We start from the raw sequence: 19982 nt of genomic DNA, 5'->3' as shown, positions 1-19982 counted from the left end.
AGTGAAAGGCGCAGAGGCGTCCAAAAAAGTGGACTCCAAGGCTTTGGGCCTGAGAACCTGGAGGGATGGAACTGCCGTCTACCTTGGGGCGTTGAAGAAGATTTTTGGGTGAGGAAGGAGGTTTCAGGGTGGCCTGCGCCTGGCTTGGTGTGCCTTGGGCTCGGCGCTGTGCACGCCGTCTAGGCGAAGGCGCCACCTGTCACCACCAGGGGGCGCCATCTGCCTCGACCCGATTCCACCCCTGCTCGCGGTCTCCCCCCAAAATTTCCTTTCACTTTCGGTCTCTGGCTGTCAACCAGCTTAGCCCTTCCACACCCAGCTGGGGCAAGCCTAGTGCGTGAGGAGAATGGGACTCCAGGTCCCCGAGGGGCGGGGCTGGGGTCCCCGTTCCTGCGGCTGAGGGAGCATGGCATGGGGAACCCCGTTCCCGGGTCCCTGACCTGAGGAGGGTTTCGGGGACCGGACGTCGGGGTTCTTGGAAGGGGAGATGAGTTTTCAGTGTAACTGGGGCTCACGCAGGAAGCCTGGGGGAGTAGGAGGCGGAAACTTAGCCACATCAAGGACAGGAGGGAGGGGCGGGGAGGCGAAGGGGCGGGCGAGAAAGGGGCTGCGGGGTGCGTGTCCGAGACCAGCTCTTCTGTCCCTTCCAAGACCCGGCCACAGGCATGAGGGGCTCTCGGCAGAGATGATAGTGCTGGCGCCAGCCTGGAGCCCAATTGTGCGTATACCTGGGAGGAGGGGGCACCAGGTCAAGATGGGCGAGCTGAAGGGGAGGTGGGGAGGAGTTGGGGGAGGTGGACAGGTGTAGTAGGTGGCAGAGGTGGGGAGATGGGCAGAGGTGTGAGGCCATGGGCAGAGGTGGGGAGATGGACAGAGGCGGGGAAAGAGGTAGGGAGGGGAGAGATGTGGAGGGAGGTGGAGATGGAGAGAGATGAGACAGGATGGATGAAAGTGGCCGGTTTCGGTTTTGGACAAGAGACAGGAGTAGGCCATGTTGGGGAGAGATGGGGACACTTCAGACAAGATGCAGGGGAGAGAGGGGACGGGAAGATCTGGATGAGACCTGAGAAGGGGACAGACAAGAGAGGGTGGGGGAGGTGGAGCGGCGCTGACTGGCCCTTGGCCCCCCATAGTCCTCACTGCTGCTGCTGCTGCTGCTGAGCCCTGGCCTCCGGGGGACCCCCGACTGCTCCTTCAAGCACAGCCCCATCACATCCACTTTTGCAGCCACCATCCGCAAGCTGGTGAGCCTTCCTGGCTGGTCCCCTCCCCTGGGTCCCTGCTTGAGCTCAAAGTTCTGAGACTGGGTATCTGTCATCTCTCTCCCTTGGTCTCTGCCCCTTGCCCCAGGTCTCTGCCTTCCATCTCTGAGTCTCCATAGTTCTGTTTCTCCGGCTCTCAGCCAGGCCTAACCCTCTTTTCTCCTGCAGTCTGACTACCTGCTTCACGATTACCCAGTCACTGTGGCCTCCAACCTGCAGGACGTGAGTCATAGGTGGGATGGGCCTGGGACAGAGGTGGGGACCAGATGCAAGATTCTCCACCCTTCAGGGGCCAGACTAGTGAGCCAAGAGCCTCCCTCTCCCTCAGACCCAGGGGTCCAGGCCCAGCCTCCTCCCTCAGACCCAGGGTCTAGTTCCAGCCTCCTCCCTCAGACTCAGGAGTCCAGGCCCAGCCTCCTCCCTCAGTCTCAGGGGTCCAGGCCCAGCCTCCTCCCTCAGACTCAGGGGTCCAGGCCCAGCCTCCTCCCTCAGACCCAGGGGTCCAGGCCCAGCCTCCTCCCTCAGACTCAGGGGTCCAGGCCTAGCCTCCTCCTTCAGACCCAGAGGTCCAGGCCCAGCCTCCTCCCTCAGACTCAGGGGTCCAGCCCCAGCCTCCTACCTCAGACCCAGGGAACCAGGACCAACCCTCCTCCTTCAGACCCAGTGGTCCAGGCCCAGCCCCCTCCCTCAGACTCAGGGGTCCAGCCCCAGCCTCCCCCCTCAGACCCAGGGAACCAGGACCAACCCTCCTCCTTCAGACCCAGTGGTCCAGGCCCAGCCTCCTCCCTCAGATTGAGGGTATGGCCTGTCCCTCCCCAGGAAGAACTCTGCAAGGCGCTGTGGCAGTTGGTACTGGCTCAGCGCTGGATGGAGCAACTCAAAACTGTGGCCGGGTCTCAGATGAAAATCCTCCTGGAGGACGTCAACACTGAAATACATTTTGTCACCTTATGTGCCTTCCAGGTCAGCCCTGAGCTCGGGGATGAATGAGGGGAGGGTGCCTCCCAGGCACGGCAAGTGAAGCTCCGGAGCCTCAGTGGGAGTTCTTTTGGCAGCAGAGCCCCAAGGGAGAATGTCCCTGAGGTCCCCAGGGACACTGCTGCTGGGTACCAGAAGATGGTGAAGGGCTCCACAATTGGGCCCAGGTTTCTTAGGCCCCGATGAGAGGGGCAGCTAAGGGGTCATGTCCCCTTGCCACCAGGGAGTCTGGGGGTCTCAACTCTGAGATTCAGGCCTCGTTGGGTTCATGGCTGGATGTTGCCGGCAGGGAAAGCCCTGGGCTGGCTGGCTGGAGATGCTGGGGCCATGTGGCCGTGACATCTCCCTCCCCTGCTCCCAGCCCCTCCCCAGCTGCCTTCGCTTCGTCCAGACCAACATCTCCCACCTCCTGCAGGACACCCTCGAGCAGCTGGTGGCTCTGAAGCCCTGGATCACCCGCCGGAATTTCTCTCGGTGCCTGGAGCTGCAGTGCCAGCCCGGTAACGGCTCCCAGTCCCTGAAGCCCACTGGTACCCTCCTGTCCCTCCTGCTCAGGGTGTCCCAGAGGGCCCTTGCTCCCCACTGCTATGACCTGGAGCAAGTTCATTCCCCTTTCTGCTTCAGTTGACCCATCTTTGAGAAGGAAGCTGTAGTCCCTGCCTGTGTGTCTAAGAAACCCTGACCACAGACACAGGCAGTCACTTATTTAAGTTTTAAATTCCTGGCTGCCATGTGGGGGGAAAAAAAGATGGATTCATTTTTTCCTCAGGATTTTAATTTTTTTTTTTTTTTTTTTGGTACTGGGGATTGAACTCAGGGGCACTCGACCACTGAGCCACACCCCCAGCCCTATTTTGTGTTTTATTTAGAGACAGGGTCTCACTGAGTTGCTTAGTGCCTCAACATTGCTGAGGCTGGCTTGGAACTCGTGATCCTCCTGCCACAACCTCCCAAACTGCTAGGATTACAGGCACGCACCATCATGTCCAACTCAATGTTTCTTATTTCTTAGCAAGTTAATAGTTGTTTTATTTATTTTTAAAAATCTTTATTTATTTTATTTATGTATTTATTATTTTTATGTAGTGCTGAGGATGGAACCCAGCGCCTCACATATGCTAGGCAAGCGCTCTACCGCTGAGCTACAAACACAGCCCCCGAGTTGTTTTATTTTTAAGCTTTTTTGCCTTTGGGAATAATCATAGAAAAACTGCAAAGACATTAAGGCGATCCCCTGCCCTCCATGCCCAGCCTCTCCAGTTTACATTTGCTTGTTAATTAACTAATAGAACAAAATTAAAACCAGGAAATTGACATTGGTCCAATCCACAGAGTTTATTCGGATTTTACCACTTATTTATACACACTTGAGTGTGTATATGAGTTTGTGAGCGCTGCCGTGACAAAGCCCCACAGAGTGACTTAAACCACAGATGTCCCAGTGCTGGAAGCCAAAGTCCAAGATCCGCTGTCACCAGGGCCTGTGAGAGTCAATCTGCTCCAGGACTCTTTTGGCTGGTAGATGGCTGGCTTCTTCATGGTCGTTATGCTCTCTGACACATATACATGTATATATATTTTAAATATTTTTCATTGTAGATGGACACATACCTTAATTTTACTTATTTATTTTTATATGGTGCTGAGGAGCAAACCCAGTGCCTCACACATGCTAGGGAAGTGCTCTACCACTGAGCCACATCCCCAATGTAGGATTCTATTAAGATATCAATAATTTAATATTTTTATTTAATGCAATATCCCCCCAAACTCTATTCAGTGTTTAAAAAAAATTATTTAGTGATTCAGGTGCTGCAATCCCAGCTTCTCCAGAAGCTAAGGCAGGAGGATCGCAGGTCAAGGCCAGCCTGGGTAAATCAGTACAACTCTATCTGAATACATAAATAAATAAATAAATCAGGCCAGGCTGTAGGGCGGTGGCACAGCGCTTGCTGGCATGTGCATGGCCCTGGGCTTCATCTACACTATTGCCAAAAACAACCCAAGTAACTCAAGTAACTGCAGCTCAGGGTTGACACACTAATCCGGGAAACAGTTGATAAACACCCAACACACAAATAAACAAGAAAGTAGCTCACTGTCATCAAATTAAAACAAGATGATAGAATCCTGAGCTGGGTGGTGGTTGGAAATTACTGGAAGTTGGGAACAAAGGAATAGCCAGTGCCAAAGACCCTGGGGCAGAAATGTGCCTGTGTTTAGGGGACATCAGGGAGGCCTGTGAGACTGAAGCTGAGTGGGTAGGAGGGAAGCTGAAGGTACAGAGAGGAAAAAAGGGCCAGATTTGCAGAGCCCCAGGGACACCATAGGTTCATATATTGTATGTCACTGGGTGTCTTTATTTATTTACCTGCAGTATGGGGGGTTGAACCCAGCACTTTGTGCATACTGGGCAAGCGCTCTACCACTGAGTTACACTCCAGCCTTTTTATTTTTTGAGACAAGGTCCCCCTGAGTTGCTGAAGCTGGCCTCCAACTTGTGTCCTCATGCCCCAGCCTCCTAAATCTCTAGGATTACAGGCCTATGCCACTGTGCCCAGCTCTGTTACTGTTTTATTCTCTAAATGTCCATTCATTCACATACTTAAATCATAGGTTCCGGTGGTAAATCACCCAAATAAGGGTCCTGCTCCCTGGGGGCAGGGGATGGGGGTGGGGTCTCAGGACTGGGACATGACAGGCACATAACCACTGGAAACTGAGTTTAAGTATGAAATAAAATATAACCTAAGAGCCAGGTTCTCACCTAAGCACGCTGTGTATACACCCTCATGACTTTGTGTCGGCCTTGTGAGGTAAGTGCAAGGATTATCCATCCTCATTTCTCTGGGGATGAGGCTGGGGCCCACTGAGGTCCCACAGCTGGCCCCAGCAGGACTCCTGCTTTCCCTGACAACCCTTCTCCTCCTTCAACGGGTCCCCCCTCTCCTCAGACTCCTCCACCCTGCCGCCCCCAAGGAGTCCCCGGGCCCTGGGGGCAACAGCACTGCCAGCCCCTCAGTCCCACCTGCTGTTCCTGCTGCTGCTGCTGCCCGCGGCCCTCCCACCACTGGCCGCTCTCCTGTGCCTACGCTGGAGAAGGGTGAATGGCCGCCCTGCCCCTCAGGTGAGGAACAGATGAGGGGGGCGCAGAGAGATGGGAAGGGAAGGGGGGCTGGAGGCTCTGCCTGCCCACCCGAGGCTGACCCTGTGGGGCCCACAGGTGCCCCCTGCCTCCAGTCCCCAGGGTGTGCTGCTTGTGGAGTGCTGACCCGGCTGGGGCCTCGTCTTGGTGAGTTCTTCTTCATGCTGTGGGGCCGGGAGGCCAGGCCAGGGACTCTGGACTTAGGCTGAAGGGGTGGGGGTGTCCTGGGAGCCACAGGAGGGTTGTGGGCGGAAGAGTGGCAGGGCCGGTGCTAGGTGCTGAAAGACTCCTAGGGGCCCAGGAGGACCTGTAGAAGAAGAGACAGGAGGCCAAGGAGGAGGCCAGCAAGGGTCCACAGAGAGAGGCCAAGGCCTGGGTTCAGGGCAGAACGATGGAGGGAGAGTGGGGGGCAGAGAATCAGGGGAGGGGGTCGAGAAGCACAAGACTGGACTGAGCAGCTTGGCGGAGGAGCTGACACAGATGCCCTCAGGTCTGGCCCAGTGACAGGGTAGCCAGTGGGGAACCGAGGGGGAAGCAAGATCAGGAGGAGACAGTGATTCAGGGGGGACCTGAGGGAATGAGGACCCTGGGAGATACTGGGTGCTGGAGTTCGCATGCCAGGACCGAGTGTCCTTCTGGGGCAGGAATGGCGTGGCCCTGTAGGTCGGGGGACTGCCTTTGCTCAGTCCTTCAGGTGTTTCAGGAAGTTCAACTAGCCCCAGGGCAGCAGGGAACCAAGGGAAACCCAGGAGGGAGGAGGGAATCTGGAAACAGGTGTGGGGAGAGGAGGCAGGGGTAGCAGGAGGGAGGCCTAGAGGGACCTAGGGGAAATAGTACTCAGTAATCACTCAGGCACAGGCCTGGGGCTGGACCTCTCTACAGATGAACTCACTTCATTGAGAAGTGCTATTATGAGCCCCACTTCATACAGGCTGAAACCAAGGCATAGAAAGGCAAGTTAATTTTCCAGAAGTCACACAGCTTGTGAGTGACAACCAGGATTTGATCCCAGGCTGCCTGCCCCCACCCCCCACCCCCAGCACCTTGAGCATGCTGGACAAATACTGCACCTTGGAGCTTCACCCCAGCCCTCAGCCTGCCCTAACCTAACACAAACCCTTCACTTGTCTACCTAGGTTCCCTTTCCTTACAAGAGTCTCTAAAAATAGTGCTTTCCATCATAGGACTGTCACAAGGCTAAGTGAAGTGACACAAGGAAAGGCCCTCAGAGAAACACTGCCAAGTGGAAATACAATGAAGCCACATGTGATTTTCAATTCCCTAGTCCTCACGTCAAAAAAAAATAAATAAAAGGGAAAAAGGGAAAAGCAGCAGGTAACTTTAGACAGCACAGAGGCACACACCTGTAATCCCAACAATTCAGGAGGCTGAAGGAGGATTGAACATTTGAGACCAACCTCAACCAATTAGCAAGATCCTGTCTCAAAAATAAAATAAAAGGGGATGGGGTTGTGGCTCAGTGATACAGCACTTGCCTAGCATGTATGAGGCACTGGGTTTGATCATCAGCACTGCATAAAAAAATAAATAAAATAAAGGTATTATATCCATCTACAACTAAAAATATTTTTAAAATAAAATAAAAGGGCTGGGGATCTAACTCAGAGGTAGCACACCCCTGGGTTGAATCCTCAGTATCACAAACACACACACACATACAAAAAAAAAAAAGGTAACTTGAAATACTTTTTTTTAAATATATTTTTTTAGTTGTAGGTGGACACAATGCTTTTATTTTTACTTATTTTTGTGGTGCTGAGGCTCGAACCCAGTGCCTCACCTGCACTAGGTGAGCACTCTACCACTAAGCCACAACCCCAGCCCTTGAAATACTTTAAATATTATGTTTTACTTTCTTTTTTTTAAAGAGAGAGTGAGAGAGGGGGAGAGAGAATTTTTTTTAATATTTATTTTTTAGTTATCAGCGGACACAATATCTTTGTTTTGTATGTGGTGCTGAGGATCGAACCCAGGCCGCCCGCATGCCAGGCGAGTGCACTATCGCTTGAGCCACATCCCCAGCCCCTATGTTTTACTTTACCTGTTGTATCCAAACTATAGTCAATTAAATACTTTACTCTCTTTTTGCATATTTCAGAATCAGTGTGTATATATCATGTCTAAAGTCAGATGACATTTTTCTTTTATGTATGCACAAAAGAATGTATGCAGGGCTGGAACCCAGGGCCTGCACACCCAAGTCAAGGGTCCACCACTGAGCTACAAAGTGACACATTTTTATCAGAACCGCTTGATCTGCATTTAACATTCAGGAGCTTTGCACTTGCAGAGCTTTGCACTTTGCACTTGTTTTCTTACTCTCTCAATAACTATTATTAATTTCTTAAATTTAATAAAAATTGGATGAAATTTAAAAAAAAAATGCCTGAGTTGCCCCATAGTCACATTTGAAGTGCTCAGTAGTCACACGTGGCTGGTGGCTAACCAGCTGGAGAGCAGGGATGGAGACCATTTCCACCATTGCACAAGAGTTTTTCTTTGACAGTGATGTCCTTAGACAGATGCCTGCTGCTCACTGGGAACAGAGTTGTTTGGGGCAGTCTGTGTGCTGCCTGGAGCTAAGTATTTTCTTTCCCTCTCCTCTGTCAATGGATCCTCAAATAACCCAAGACGACGACATATTTATCATCCCATTTTACACAGGACACTGAGGCCCAGCAAGAGGAGTCACCTATCAGAGGACACACGCCCAGTACACAGAGGAAGGCGGCTACAGACTGGTCCCTTCCTAGGCACCATTGCCCCTCAGGATGGAGGGTACGCCAGAACTCAGCCCTCTGTATAAAGCCCTTGTCCCCATGAACTTGTATATAAATCATTATTTTCTACCAGTTCTGGTTGGACTTGTCTGTGGTTGGGACGGGTTATGAATGGGACGGCATAGGGCTTGAGTCTTGTTTAGTTAATGCAATGTTTCTGTTCAAGCCTCTTGGGGCCCAGAGCCTGTGCTAGGCAATTCTAAGACCCAGATGTGAGGCAAAACCAGCCCAGGGCTCTGGCGCGCCGGGTCTTTGGAGGAGTCCCAGGGCACCCCAGAGCCGGGGCAAGATGACACACACTTGAATAAAGGGAGCACAGACAGTGTGGGATCCCCCAGGAGGCATCTGGCCCAGGCTGGGATAGATGGGGAGGCTCTCTGGAGGAAAGGACTCATGAGCCCAAAGGCACTAGGATCATGACAAGACAGATTCTGCAGTGAGCGTGGGCGGAAGAGCAGGGAGGGCATCCCAAGCAAGAGAGATGGCAGAAGCAAAGGCCAAGAGTCTGGAAAGCTGCTTTGGGATCCGCAGCAGATTGGTGCAGCCCCGGCATCTGGAAGTCATTTCTTCATCATCCACCTCCACCTGTTTCACCAAGGCGGATGCCGGGCCAGATAAGTGCAGCAGTTCGTCCTGCTCACCACGAGGCCTACCAGGCATCAAATCCACATCCCCTAACCTAGACTGAGCGCCTAAGGGCTGCCCAGGCGGATCTGCTTGCCCCCTGCAGGCCATCACGTACCCTGCAACCCTCAGTCGCCTGATGGAGTAACGGCGACAAGTCGACTGGAGTAGATCAGCAGCCCCTCAAAAAGATGGCTGCCGAGCCTCGACAGCCCCACCCGACAGAACCGCCTCACGACCCACGTGATCTCTAGCCCCTCACAGGCATGGCCGCCCGAGGTCCGACCGGATTGGTCAGTCAGAAGACCGCCCGCCTTCCCCCTAGTGCATCTTTGCGCACGCGTACAGCACTTTAGCCAATGAGAAGACAGAAACTTCTCCGCTCCGCCAGTGTAGCGTTGCTGCCTCCGCCCTTGCGGCAAGGGATAAGAAACCCTGCGCCAACACTTCCTTCTTTCCCAGGCGGCTGCCGAAGATGGCGGAGGGGCAGGTTCGGTGTCTGCGCGGCTGGGGTGGTGTGGGGTCGCGTGGGATCCAGTCGGGAACAGAGTTGGGTCCAGTATTGCCTTCTACATACGTTGTGAAGCTTCAGATCAGCAGTTAACAAAAAGGAGCTGGTTTTAGTGGGTAATCCGTAGGGATGTAGGAGAAACCGCGGCTGTTTTAAGGTCGAGGAGTGGCTAAAAGGCGGCAGTTTATTCCTTCTCAAGGCGAAGGGTGATGGTGAGAGTTTGTTTTACGGTTACGCCTTCCTTGTCTTAATCTTGGGTAGCGGGTGGGAGCCCTTGGCGTCAGGTCTTTGTTCAGACCCCGGCCATGGGGAACACGCGGCGGTCTGACTGATGTCGGGCGATGGGAACCTGAGGCTGGGCCAAAATGGAGGCCACTGCCGTTGTGCCCAAGGCCTAACTGCTTCAGCCTGATTCGGGATCAAGGTTTCCTACAGCTTGTGGCATTTCAATGCGAAATTCCCTTATGCAGTAGGTTAAGAAAACTCGCCTTCCCAGTGTTCAGGAATTGCTTTATTTTCCCCCTTGTTTTGGGGTTGCTGGAAGTAGAGGGCTGTTAACAGTTCCACAGCTATAGGACAAACTATCGTCCCCCAAATCACCCCCAGGCCCTCAGGGAACACCGTAGAAACTTAGCTCTGTGTCTTGTGTTGAACGTGTACCCAAGAGGGTGGTCCTTGGGGCTGAGGCTGTAGTCTAATGGCAGAGCGCTTGCCTAGCATGTGTGAGGCATAATTAGAGGATGGGGGCGCTGAGGTTGTGGCTCAGCGGTGGAGCACTAGCCTGGCATGTGCAGGGCCAAGAGGATGGCCCTGGAAGTCTGTGGTGTTTGGGCTCATTCCCAGGTAGGTAGAACTAGGCAAGTGGTAAGAGTCATCAAGCCTATGTGTATCTGTGAAGAGCAGTGTGCACTGGTTTTTCCCGTTTATTGGCAATAGTCTTGAGGCAGATGCTATCCTCATTTTTCAGGTGAGTTGTAGATTTTGGGCCAAGATCACATTGTAGGGAAGTCTAGCTTAGGTTTAGATTTGATGCCACCTGCACTGCTTTCCAATAACTACACAAGTATGTATAACAACCATTATTTTATACTGTCACATTAGTGCATTATGGTGTGCTTTATTAATGTTGATGGCTTCTATTCTGGATGAGGAAGCTGAGGACCCAGGGATGCAGATCCAGCAAGGGCTTTTGACAATACTTGCTAAGATCAAGGGTAGCGTGCCTGTAGTACCCAGCTACTCAGGAGGACTGCTTGAACCCAGGGTTTTGAAGTCAGCCTGGGCAACATAATGAGAAATTGTCTCAGACTTAAAAAAAGTCCATGGTAAAAATTGCATTTTACATCTTAAGGAGAGTAGGGTTATTAGAAGCCTGCAGTTTGACAAAGGTGACAACAAATTTTGTATCTGTATGAGCCAAGGACAGGAGTTGCCAGGTTTGGGTCAATCCAAAATGCAGTCTTAGGAAGGGAGAAGGGAGTTGGGAGTTCCTTGGTGTCTTGTCCTGCCTGGTGATGCTGGATCAACATTTTGCTTCCCTTTGGTCTATTAACCCAAGTCTTGGGTCTGAGCTGGAAGAGGCCCCCTGGGGCAAGGTGAACTGAAAAAGAGTGGTTTCTTGAGGTGGGAGAGTAAAGCTGTCAGTTTCCTCATCCCTTCCTTGTCTCCACAGGTCCTAGTGCTGGATGGTCGAGGCCATCTCCTGGGCCGCCTGGCGGCCATTGTGGCCAAACAGGTACTGCTGGGTAAGTCTGCTCAGAGTCCTCCCTGCCTTTAGTTCCACTTGCAGGTCAGTGATGAGCAACAATCACCATCTTTCGTTTGAGTCTCACGACTGTGAGATCAACCCCATGCACCGCTCTGAGACTTGCCAGCCAAACTCTTCCCTCCCCGGCTCAGATTTTAGTATGAACCCAGCTCTGCCAATTGTGTGCAAGGGAGGATCCCTCTCCCTGTATTCTGCCCTTCATAATCCTTCCCTTTCTTGAATGCCTCACCTTCTCTTTAGGCCGCAAGGTGGTGGTTGTGCGCTGTGAGGGCATCAACATTTCTGGAAATTTCTACAGAAACAAGTGTAAGTTAAACCTGTGATCATAGAGGGGTTAAGGTTTTTTGCTAGAACATTAGGGTTTGGTTGGGAACTGTTAGGTCTTGTCATAGACAAGGCAAGCCTCATATTCTCCCCTTCCCTCAGTGAAGTACCTGGCCTTCCTCCGCAAGAGGATGAATACCAACCCATCCCGAGGCCCGTACCACTTCCGGGCCCCCAGTCGCATCTTCTGGAGGACTGTACGAGGTGAGCTGGGCGCGGGGCTGTGGGTGGTGACAGCAGGCAGCCAGTGATGAGGACGTCTCCCACTCGTGTTCGAGTTCCCCAACCATGAGATGACTCCACATGCACTACCATCTGAGGCCGCCCCATGCCTGCCCTGGTGGGGAAGGGTGAACATCCTCTAAGCTCCACTGAGGTCTGGCATCCTTCTGCCATAGGCATGCTGCCCCACAAGACCAAACGAGGCCAGGCTGCCCTGGACCGCCTCAAGGTGTTTGATGGGATTCCACCACCCTACGACAAGGTGAGCCACACCAAGCCCCCAGCACAGTGTCGTGCATCCAGCGTCCATGATGTTACGCAATTACCTACATTGTTTGAGCCTCATGAAAACATAACTGGCTGAGACGCCTAATGCAGCCAGCCTCCTTTGCCTAGTGTCTCTGCACTAGGTCTTTAAGCCCCTCTCCTCCAACAGAAAAAGCGGATGGTGGTTCCTGCTGCCCTGAAGGTTGTGCGACTGAAGCCAACAAGAAAGGTGAGTTCCAGGTTGAACAGCTCTAACTTGGTTTTATGGTCTGCTGGGGTGAACCTGAGGTTCAAGACTGGCAAATGATGTTTTTTCTCACGATGGTCTGCGGATGCCACTGTGTGTGTGTGCAGTGCCGAGAACGCTAAAGGCTTAGCTGATGCCAGGAGCAGGGAGCCTTTACACAGGATGTGTGTGTCGCCTTCACATGTGGGCTTGCTGGGGACTGAATTATTATTCCCTTCCCATGATCCTCTAGGACAGTTACTCCCCTTGTGACCACCATGGCCTCAGTCCAGGCTCTTTAGGTTAAGAGGACTCCCATGTCTCCATGTCCTTAAAAACTTTCTCTGCCCCTCTAGTTTGCCTACCTGGGGCGCCTGGCTCATGAGGTCGGCTGGAAGTACCAGGCAGTGACAGCCACCTTGGAGGAGAAGAGAAAGGAGAAAGCCAAGATCCATTACCGGAAGAAAAAACAGCTTATGGTGAGGGCAGGGAGTTACCCTGGAGGGGACTGTGCTTGTGGGTGGGCCAGGCTGGCAAAGTCTTACCCTAGAAGATCTGCCTTCATCCCAGCCTGAGGTGGAGAACCAGCTCCTAAAGCCATTGTGTGTTTTTAACCCCACAGAGGCTACGAAAACAGGCAGAAAAGAATGTGGAGAAGAAAATTAACAAGTTCACAGAGGTCCTCAGGATCAATGGACTCCTAGTCTGAGCCCAATAAAGACTGTTTATGCCTCATGTGTGGCCTGGCCTGCCCTTCCTCCATCGCCACCCTGGGATATGGGGGACCCAGTACAGCTCTCTGGGTTCACAGGCAGCTTGGGACCTGGAAAGCTGACACAGAGAAGGGCCTTAGCCTTGGTCTCTGCTTCTGTTTCAGAAGGTTTCTTAAGAGTTGTATGGTCAGAATTTATGACCTGCTAATTCATGAATTTTTAAAAAATGATAGAACTACCAGTTACTTGCAGTATTTTAAAAAAAATGAGCTGGAACACTAAGCGGGGGTCTCCTTGGCTATAGGGGCACCCATCTGTCTTAACCATGTGGCCATCCTATACTCTGTAGCTGACAGAATGGGAGAGTACCTGCTGAAGTGGGCCAAGTTTTAGAGGTGCAAAGACTGGAAAATGCACTACCCCTTTCCTTAACTCTGTTTTGTGATCGAAAGCAAATAAATTATTTTTGAAGAAACATGGCGTCTTTGCATATGTCCACTATGGAGGTGGGCCCTCAGCAAAAACAGGCTTCACGCAGGCCACACTTTACACAAAGACCAAGTTTCCTCCTGGGACAGCCTGCAGTGTCCTAATAACCTGAAGCTGTCCCTTTCCAGTTCAACTGCAAAGTATGTGATTGCCACAATGCCCCCTACTGCCTGACTCCAGGGGTCAAAGCACCACAGCAAGTGAATTGGTTATTAAATAAGTACGTTAGGCCTCACCTAAAATACATGTGCTGGCTCTGCCAGTGTGAACCCCTGAGGGCAAAGGGCCTGCCTGGGTAGCCCTTTACCCATCTCAACAGTCACCAGCACCCACAACTGTGTGTGATGTGGGGAATTGAACCCAGGACCCTACCATGCCGGGTGAGCGCTTTGCCACCGGACAGCCTAATGAAATACAACTCAAATATTCGGGTTCTCGGTCGCAAAAGTCACATTTCAAATGCTAGTGCCCACCGAGTTAGAAGCGCAGGTATGCAATAGTTCCACAATCGCGGTAAGTTCTATTAGCGCCATCTTACACGGAAAAAGCAAAAGAATGGCTCCAAATCACCATCTGGAAGTGAAACCCGCCACTGCCGGGTAACTTTTTCATTCAACTTCTAAAAGATCCGGCAGCTTCCGCCCCTCGCAAAGATGGTACCGCCGCAATGCTTCTAGGAACGGCAGGGCGCCTGTCCCATAAAGATGGTCACATCAACTCTGGTTTGAAGCCTAACCGAACCCAGCCACGCGGTCCCCAAATCCCACGTGAACCTACACCTCAGGGAAATGACGGCTTCCCCACGACTCTCGCGATAACACAAACAAGCCAATCTGAACTAACGCTCCCGGAGCAATGAGAGCCTGAAACTCTCGCGAGATAGTATGCACACTTCCCGCCCCTGAGTCTTTCACCATCATGGCCGCGCACTTGCAGTTTCCGATGCACATGCTTGGTTAAAACCGCCTGTCAATCAGAGTCGCTCTCGAGGCACCGCCCAAAGCCATGTGACCCTGCCCCTTTCGTCACTTCCTCTACAGCCCCTGCGCAATCAATAAGGAAACCCGGACGCTTCCGTCGCTCTCTTTTTTTTCAGGCAGCCGGGAAGATGGCGGACATTCAGGTGTGTTCTCTGTGCTGGCGCCGAGTCTGCGGGGCTCGCTCTCAGCCAAAGGGGCGGGTCTGGGAGGCCAGGACCTTGCGCCCCCGTTTGGGGTTATTCAGGGCGTCCCCGATTTCCTAGGGATGAATTAAGGTGGGCCATATACGTTTGCTTTAAGCTTAGATATCAGCTTCCTAAATCTTGCTGGCTCTTGACATTAATACAGATTCAAGCGTTTTAGGAGCCATTATCCAAAAGCCCAAGGGTTAAGAAATGATGTTTGCGGCCTGAGTCCTAAGGGCGAGTTCGGGGAGCCGTCGTTTGGTAGCTAAATTTGAACCCTCTTCGATTAAATAAGGAGTGAATGCAGCGTGAATGGATTTGTGTCTTTAAAAATAATTATTGCTGAAAGGTGCCCAGGGTGTTAGAGGTATGTTCCTGGAGATTAAATTCAGCTAGCAGTGGGAGGTGTTCTAGAGCAGGCAAGCTGAACTTACCTTGGGCTTCGAGACGTCTTTGAATTGTAGGTACATGGTGGTTGGCTGTGTTCTAGAGGATATCTCAGGGACACTGGTCCTCTGGGGCTGGCCTGTGGGGAGTAAATACTGTAGAGGATGGATCTGGATGTTTGGGGGAAGGTCTTCAGGCCAGAAATCCATCTGCTCCAAGCTTGCAAAGTCACCAGCTTCCTTTTTATCCCTGTAGACAGAGCGTGCCTACCAAAAGCAGCCGACCATCTTTCAAAACAAGAAGAGGGTCCTGCTGGGAGAAACGGGGAAGGAGAAACTCCCTCGATACTACAAAAATATTGGTCTGGGCTTCAAGACACCAAAAGAGGTGGGGGGAACTCCCAGAAGAAAAAGAGACTCCCTTGCCCCTGCCCACGTTCCTGCCTACATCTCAGTGGCTATCCTCTGGGCTGCTGGGAATTGTAGTTTGGGTCCCTGAGGTCACATGCTCAGTCCTCTTTTGTCCAAAGCTCACTCCTTTCTTTTCCTTATCTCTTCAGGCCATTGAGGGCACCTACATTGACAAGAAGTGCCCTTTCACTGGTAACGTTTCCATCCGAGGGCGGATCCTGTCTGGTGAGTGGAGAATTCTGGGGGTCTGAACTATTGGAATGAAGGGGCTTGGGGCCTAGATTCCTGGTTTCAGGGCACTGGCAGATGATGTCTGTTTTCACGATGGTCTTCAGATACCCACCACGGGTACTGCTGAAAAGCCACTTGGCAAAGCTGATGCCAGAAGCGGGGACCCACCCTATTCAGCAATTTCTGATTCCCAGCATGCCCTGGGCAACCCTTGATTCCCTTTCCTATGAGGCCTGACTGATCTATGATTTATCTGTTTCCTCTGCCCAGGTGTGGTGACCAAGATGAAGATGCAAAGGACCATTGTGATCCGCCGGGACTATCTCCACTACATTCGCAAATACAATCGCTTTGAGAAGCGCCACAAGAATATGTCTGTGCACCTGTCCCCCTGCTTCAGGTGAGCATGGTGGTCCCTTAGGGAGCAGCTAGCCAGGGTTACAGTTATGTTAGAATGAAGTGCTTTTTCTTTCCTTTTTTCGTGGGTTGGTACCAGGGATTGAACTCAGGGGCATCTCACCACTGAGCATATCCCCAGCCCTATTTTGTATTTTATTTAGAGACAGGGTCTCACTGAGTTGCTTAGCGCCTCGCTTTTGCCAAGGCTGCCTTTGAATTCAAAATTCTTCTGCCTCAGCCTCCAGAGCCCCTGGGATTACAGGTGTACGCCACCTTACCTGGCTTGAAGTACTTTTTCACAGAACATATTTTATATATGTGTTACCCGTGTTAGAGACTTAGTGTTCAGAGATCAACAAGGGTAAGGTCCTCCCCCAGAGAGCACCTTAGAGCAGGAAGGACACCAGACCAGTGGAGAGAGAGATGATGGGCAGTGGGATAGTAGCTCATAAGGGAGGGTCTTCTGGAAGAATGACTTGGAAACAAAGCAGGGGTTACTCGGCAGGAGGGCTGGTCGCCACTGATTCTGACAGTGTTGGACTTGGCTCAGGTGCCCATAGGATCCTCCATTCACTGGGGGATGCCACTGGCCGATCCTGGGAGCCTCCCTTTGTTCTTTGTGAAGTGGAGATTTCAGTTGATGGAGACCACAGGCATGCTGCCCCACAAGACCAAGCGAGGCCAGGCTGTCCTGGGTGTGGGGGGGGGTGAATGGCAGCCGGAGCTGGAATGGGGTTACATTAACCAGCATGGAACACCTTCAACCTGGTGATGGGGACAGAGGGTTGCTTTTAGAGGTCTGCTGAGGTAATCTCTTCTGAGGACATGCTCCTGCCTGTTCCCACAGGGACGTCCAGATTGGTGACATTGTCACAGTTGGCGAGTGCAGGCCTCTGAGCAAGACGGTGCGCTTCAATGTACTCAAGGTCACCAAGGCAGCTGGCACCAAGAAGCAGTTCCAGAAGTTCTAAGACTGGATGCCTGCCCACCCTCCAAAGCAAAATAAACTTATTTTGTAATTCACAGTCCAGGCTTGGGATTTCTGTGCCCTCAGCAGAGGGAAGGATTGCCTTTGGGGCTGAGGATGGGCACACCTCTTGTCTGCTGCCCTTATCTCTGGATGTGGACAGTGCCACCTAAATTGAGATGCTGCCCTTCCTGTTTGGGTCCCTGTCACCTCTTGGTGTTAGGTACCCGATTTCCCATCCCCCAGTCTCTGGAGAGGAAGTAAGGGAGGGTGGGGAATCTGGCCTGGACTCATTGGCCTTGGTGAGGAGGCAAAGGGGAAGCAGCCGCCCTCTGTTGTGGAGGCTTAGTGGGCCCACTGAACTGTGAGGGTCTGGCCTTCCACTTGGGCCTCCAGTCTTCCTGACAGCCAACAAGGGGCCCTGTGAGCCCTCCCCCCAACCACACAAGCCCAGGTGAACACCAGGCCCACTTAGAGATGAGGAAACAAACCTGGGAGAGGGTGAGTCCTGTGCTTGGAGTCCCAGTGAGTAGGCTTCAGGTTACATGGTCTGATGGTGGCCAAGTAGGGCTGACCTGGAGCCCAGCTTTACAATGCTAGGGTTCAGGTGCAGGAATGGGGCTCTGGAAGCCTAGTAAAGAGACCAACTGGGAAGAGCTTCAGAGTCAGGAGAGGCGTAGAGATTGCGGAGAATGGTAATGGGGAAAGACAAGGCCACACAGCCACCTTTGAGAAGGGCGTCCTTGATCTCTGCTGCAGAGGCTCAGTGGGACAGGCTGCAAGGGCAGAAGGGGACTACAGAAGCAGCTGGAGAGACGGACTTTGAGCATCCCACAGGTGCACAGGCAGCAGGTCTGTAAAAGCTGCTTAGAAATACTAAAGGACAGCGCAGAAAGCAAAGATGGGGCCAGGAAGAGACCTGCCACAGCCGGAGGGAGATGTTGAGTTGCCCCCTGCCTTCATCCACTGTGCCTGCTGGTGCCGGGGTCCACAGGTCCCTGACCCCCAGACCTGTACCAGGGTCTAAGGCACAGCACTGGTACAAGGGTTGGGAGACAGGGCCTTGAGGAAAGGAGTTGCTGCTGCCTCCAAGGACGCCGCACCCAATGGGCCCAGCTTCTGCCTTTTACCCAAGCCGGGGAGGGCGGGGGTTCCTGCCAGAGGAAGTGGGCTCCCATCAGAGGGCAGGAAGGGGTAGGGACAGGTCAGGGGGGCACCGCCCGAGCTGCAGAGCCTGCCCTGCTGTGCTAGGTGGGGAGAGACCCAGCAGGAGAGACAGGGGCACAGACCTACACAGGGGTCCTCAGACCCAGAAGGAGAAGACGGCCTGGCCCGAGGCAGCCAGAGGGGGGCAGGGGTGGGGACAGAGACCCAGAGGAATCTGAGGCCTCTCAGAGGTGCGGCCCCCTCCGGCCACAGGTGCTTCCGTTCCGGGTGGGGCGGCTGTGTTTACAACAACAGCCTGCTCCTCTGTTTCCTCCCAGCAGTCGTTGGGGCGTCTCCTTGGCACCCCATCACATCAGGTTACCTGGACTGCAGGCTGGAGCCAGACCTGCTGTGTCTGCTGGGACTGGTGGGTTGCGAAGATCAAGGATAAAGACCCTGGGGACCCCTCCACAGTTCTTTCACCCAAGGACTGGCCTTACTCAGAATCATGTGACACAGGCCCAGGTCCTTGTCACAGCCTGAGCACATCCCCTCCCTCTGCTCTCCCACTGTGACCTGAGCCCCTGCATCAACCCTTCCTCTGCTGTTCCCAGCCACCTTCGCAGAGGCTCCCTCTCTGCCTCTGGCTTCAACTTTAATTTCCACCAATCGAATTCTATTTGGACGAACCTCTAGCCCTGGGGTCACCCTGCCCTGCCTTATTGTCCTGTGTAGACAAGTGAAGCCTCATTCTCACTAATTTTATCATACAAATCCTGATATTGCATATTTCCCTGTAGTGAGCTGTCTTGTTGCCTGCTGGATGTGAGCTCCAGGTGGGCAGGAGTCTGCATCCCCATCAGAGGTGCTCCAAAAGTGTTGTCACAGAATGGATGGATGGAGTTCAGTCCAGTTCTCATGCTCACTGGGTGCACTTGACCCCTAGGCTTCAGGATGATGGAAACCAAAAGTGCTGAACATGAGAAGGAGCCCCCAAAATTCAGGCCTGCTGGGTCTTGAGCTCACTAGTGGTGTGACCTTGAACAAGTGACCTGCCCCAGTCATGGAGCCTTAGTTTCCCAATCTGTAAAGTGGGTTCTTGCCTCCCCACCCCATGGAGAGATGCTACATGCTTTCATGTGATCACAGACTAGAACCAGTTCTAGTGACACTCAGGGCAATAATTATGCCAGAGTCCTGAGCCTATTGTCAGAGAAAGGCTCCATGCAACAGCAAACCCATGTCCTTTTTTTGGTACCAGGGATTGAACCCAGGGGTATTTAACCACTAAGCCACAACCCCAATTCTTTTTGTTTTATTTTTGAGACAGGGTCTCCATAAGTTGCTTAGGGCCTCGCTAAGTTGCTGAGGCTGTCTTTGAACTTGAGATCTTTCTGCCTCAGCCTCCCAAGCCGCTGGGATTACGGGTGTGCACCACTGCACCCAGAAAGACCAGGTCCTTTTGAGCAAGCAGAATGACAAGAGTCTGGCAGGTAGCCCTAGTTGTAGAATCCTGGGACTATTAGAGCAAGACCTGGTGGTATGTCACAGGATGATGCAATATTCTCTCATACGCTGGTTACAGGAGATCCCAGTTGCACTGCCATTTTGCAGAGAGATTACCTCCAGACAGGTTTTGGTTTATATTGGGGATTGAACCCAGGTGCACTTTACCACTGAGCTAGGTCCCAGCCCTTTTTTATTTTGAGACAGGGTCTAGCTAAATTGCCAATGCTGGCCTTGAATTTATGATCTTCCTACTTTAACCTCCCAAGTCGCTGGAATTCCAGACTTTTGCCATCATGCCCAGATTCCAGGCAGGGTTTTGAAGCAGGGTCCTGGGTTTGCAATGGCAGCAGGCTTCAGGAGCACTACTGGAAACAGGGCAGTTCTTGCTGTTTCATACTGTGTGAAGCTCTGGATTCAGCCCAGAGGCCACTGGGATAG

At 52.6% G+C, this 19982-nt stretch overlaps 3 protein-coding genes and 5 non-coding genes across 15 annotated transcripts; all 8 read left to right on the top strand.

Moving 5' to 3' along the window:
• Positions 1–199: 199 nt before the first annotated feature.
• Positions 200–8258, top strand: Flt3lg (fms related receptor tyrosine kinase 3 ligand). Of its 7 annotated transcripts, none has more exons than XM_005336678.5 (9): positions 201–333; positions 652–718; positions 1134–1244; positions 1431–1484; positions 2082–2225; positions 2602–2740; positions 5195–5367; positions 5464–5532; positions 8071–8258. In XM_005336678.5, the coding sequence occupies exons 2-8, from the start codon at positions 686–688 to the stop codon at positions 5509–5511; spliced, it is 702 nt and encodes a 233-aa protein (XP_005336735.1). In that variant the 5' UTR covers positions 201–333; positions 652–685; the 3' UTR covers positions 5512–5532; positions 8071–8258. The 7 variants fall into 7 exon arrangements, with proteins under 7 accessions (XP_040135165.2, XP_040135162.2, XP_005336735.1 ...); XM_078031648.1 differs by lacking the exon at positions 8071–8258 and adding an exon at positions 7325–7496; XM_078031649.1 differs by lacking the exon at positions 8071–8258 and adding an exon at positions 6570–6812.
• Positions 8259–9175: 917 nt separating this feature from the next.
• On the top strand, positions 9176–13316 carry Rpl13a (ribosomal protein L13a). 2 transcript variants are annotated; one of them, XM_078031651.1, is made up of 8 exons: positions 9176–9300; positions 10994–11066; positions 11330–11395; positions 11516–11617; positions 11812–11897; positions 12072–12131; positions 12485–12607; positions 12751–13316. In XM_078031651.1, exons 1-8 carry the CDS (start codon positions 9286–9288, stop codon positions 12835–12837), a joined length of 612 nt encoding a protein of 203 aa, XP_077887777.1. In that variant the 5' UTR covers positions 9176–9285; the 3' UTR covers positions 12838–13316. The 2 variants fall into 2 exon arrangements, with proteins under 2 accessions (XP_077887777.1, XP_005336734.1); XM_005336677.5 differs by lacking the exon at positions 9176–9300 and adding an exon at positions 9350–9533.
• LOC120888188 (small nucleolar RNA Z195/SNORD33/SNORD32 family) lies at positions 11108–11191 on the top strand. The gene has a single exon (XR_005731689.1). It is a non-coding gene; the product is annotated as a small nucleolar RNA Z195/SNORD33/SNORD32 family (small nucleolar RNA).
• On the top strand, positions 11654–11738 carry LOC120888186 (small nucleolar RNA Z195/SNORD33/SNORD32 family). The gene has a single exon (XR_005731687.1). It is a non-coding gene; the product is annotated as a small nucleolar RNA Z195/SNORD33/SNORD32 family (small nucleolar RNA).
• Positions 11937–12006, top strand: LOC120888189 (small nucleolar RNA SNORD34). The gene has a single exon (XR_005731690.1). It is a non-coding gene; the product is annotated as a small nucleolar RNA SNORD34 (small nucleolar RNA).
• Positions 12201–12292, top strand: LOC120888191 (small nucleolar RNA SNORD35). Its single transcript, XR_005731692.1, has one exon. It is a non-coding gene; the product is annotated as a small nucleolar RNA SNORD35 (small nucleolar RNA).
• Positions 13317–14295: 979 nt separating the features above from the next.
• Rps11 (ribosomal protein S11) lies at positions 14296–16947 on the top strand. The gene is made up of 5 exons (XM_005336675.4): positions 14296–14453; positions 15138–15269; positions 15442–15517; positions 15794–15923; positions 16770–16947. Exons 1-5 carry the CDS (start codon positions 14439–14441, stop codon positions 16891–16893), a joined length of 477 nt encoding a protein of 158 aa, XP_005336732.1. The 5' UTR covers positions 14296–14438; the 3' UTR covers positions 16894–16947.
• Positions 15594–15680, top strand: LOC120888190 (small nucleolar RNA SNORD35). The gene has a single exon (XR_005731691.1). It is a non-coding gene; the product is annotated as a small nucleolar RNA SNORD35 (small nucleolar RNA).
• Positions 16948–19982: the final 3035 nt, after the last annotated feature.

This window comes from Ictidomys tridecemlineatus, chromosome 15, assembly GCF_052094955.1.
Source record: "Ictidomys tridecemlineatus isolate mIctTri1 chromosome 15, mIctTri1.hap1, whole genome shotgun sequence".
Lineage (NCBI taxonomy): Eukaryota > Metazoa > Chordata > Mammalia > Rodentia > Sciuridae > Ictidomys > Ictidomys tridecemlineatus.
This window is presented reverse-complemented; position numbering and strand designations above follow the sequence as displayed.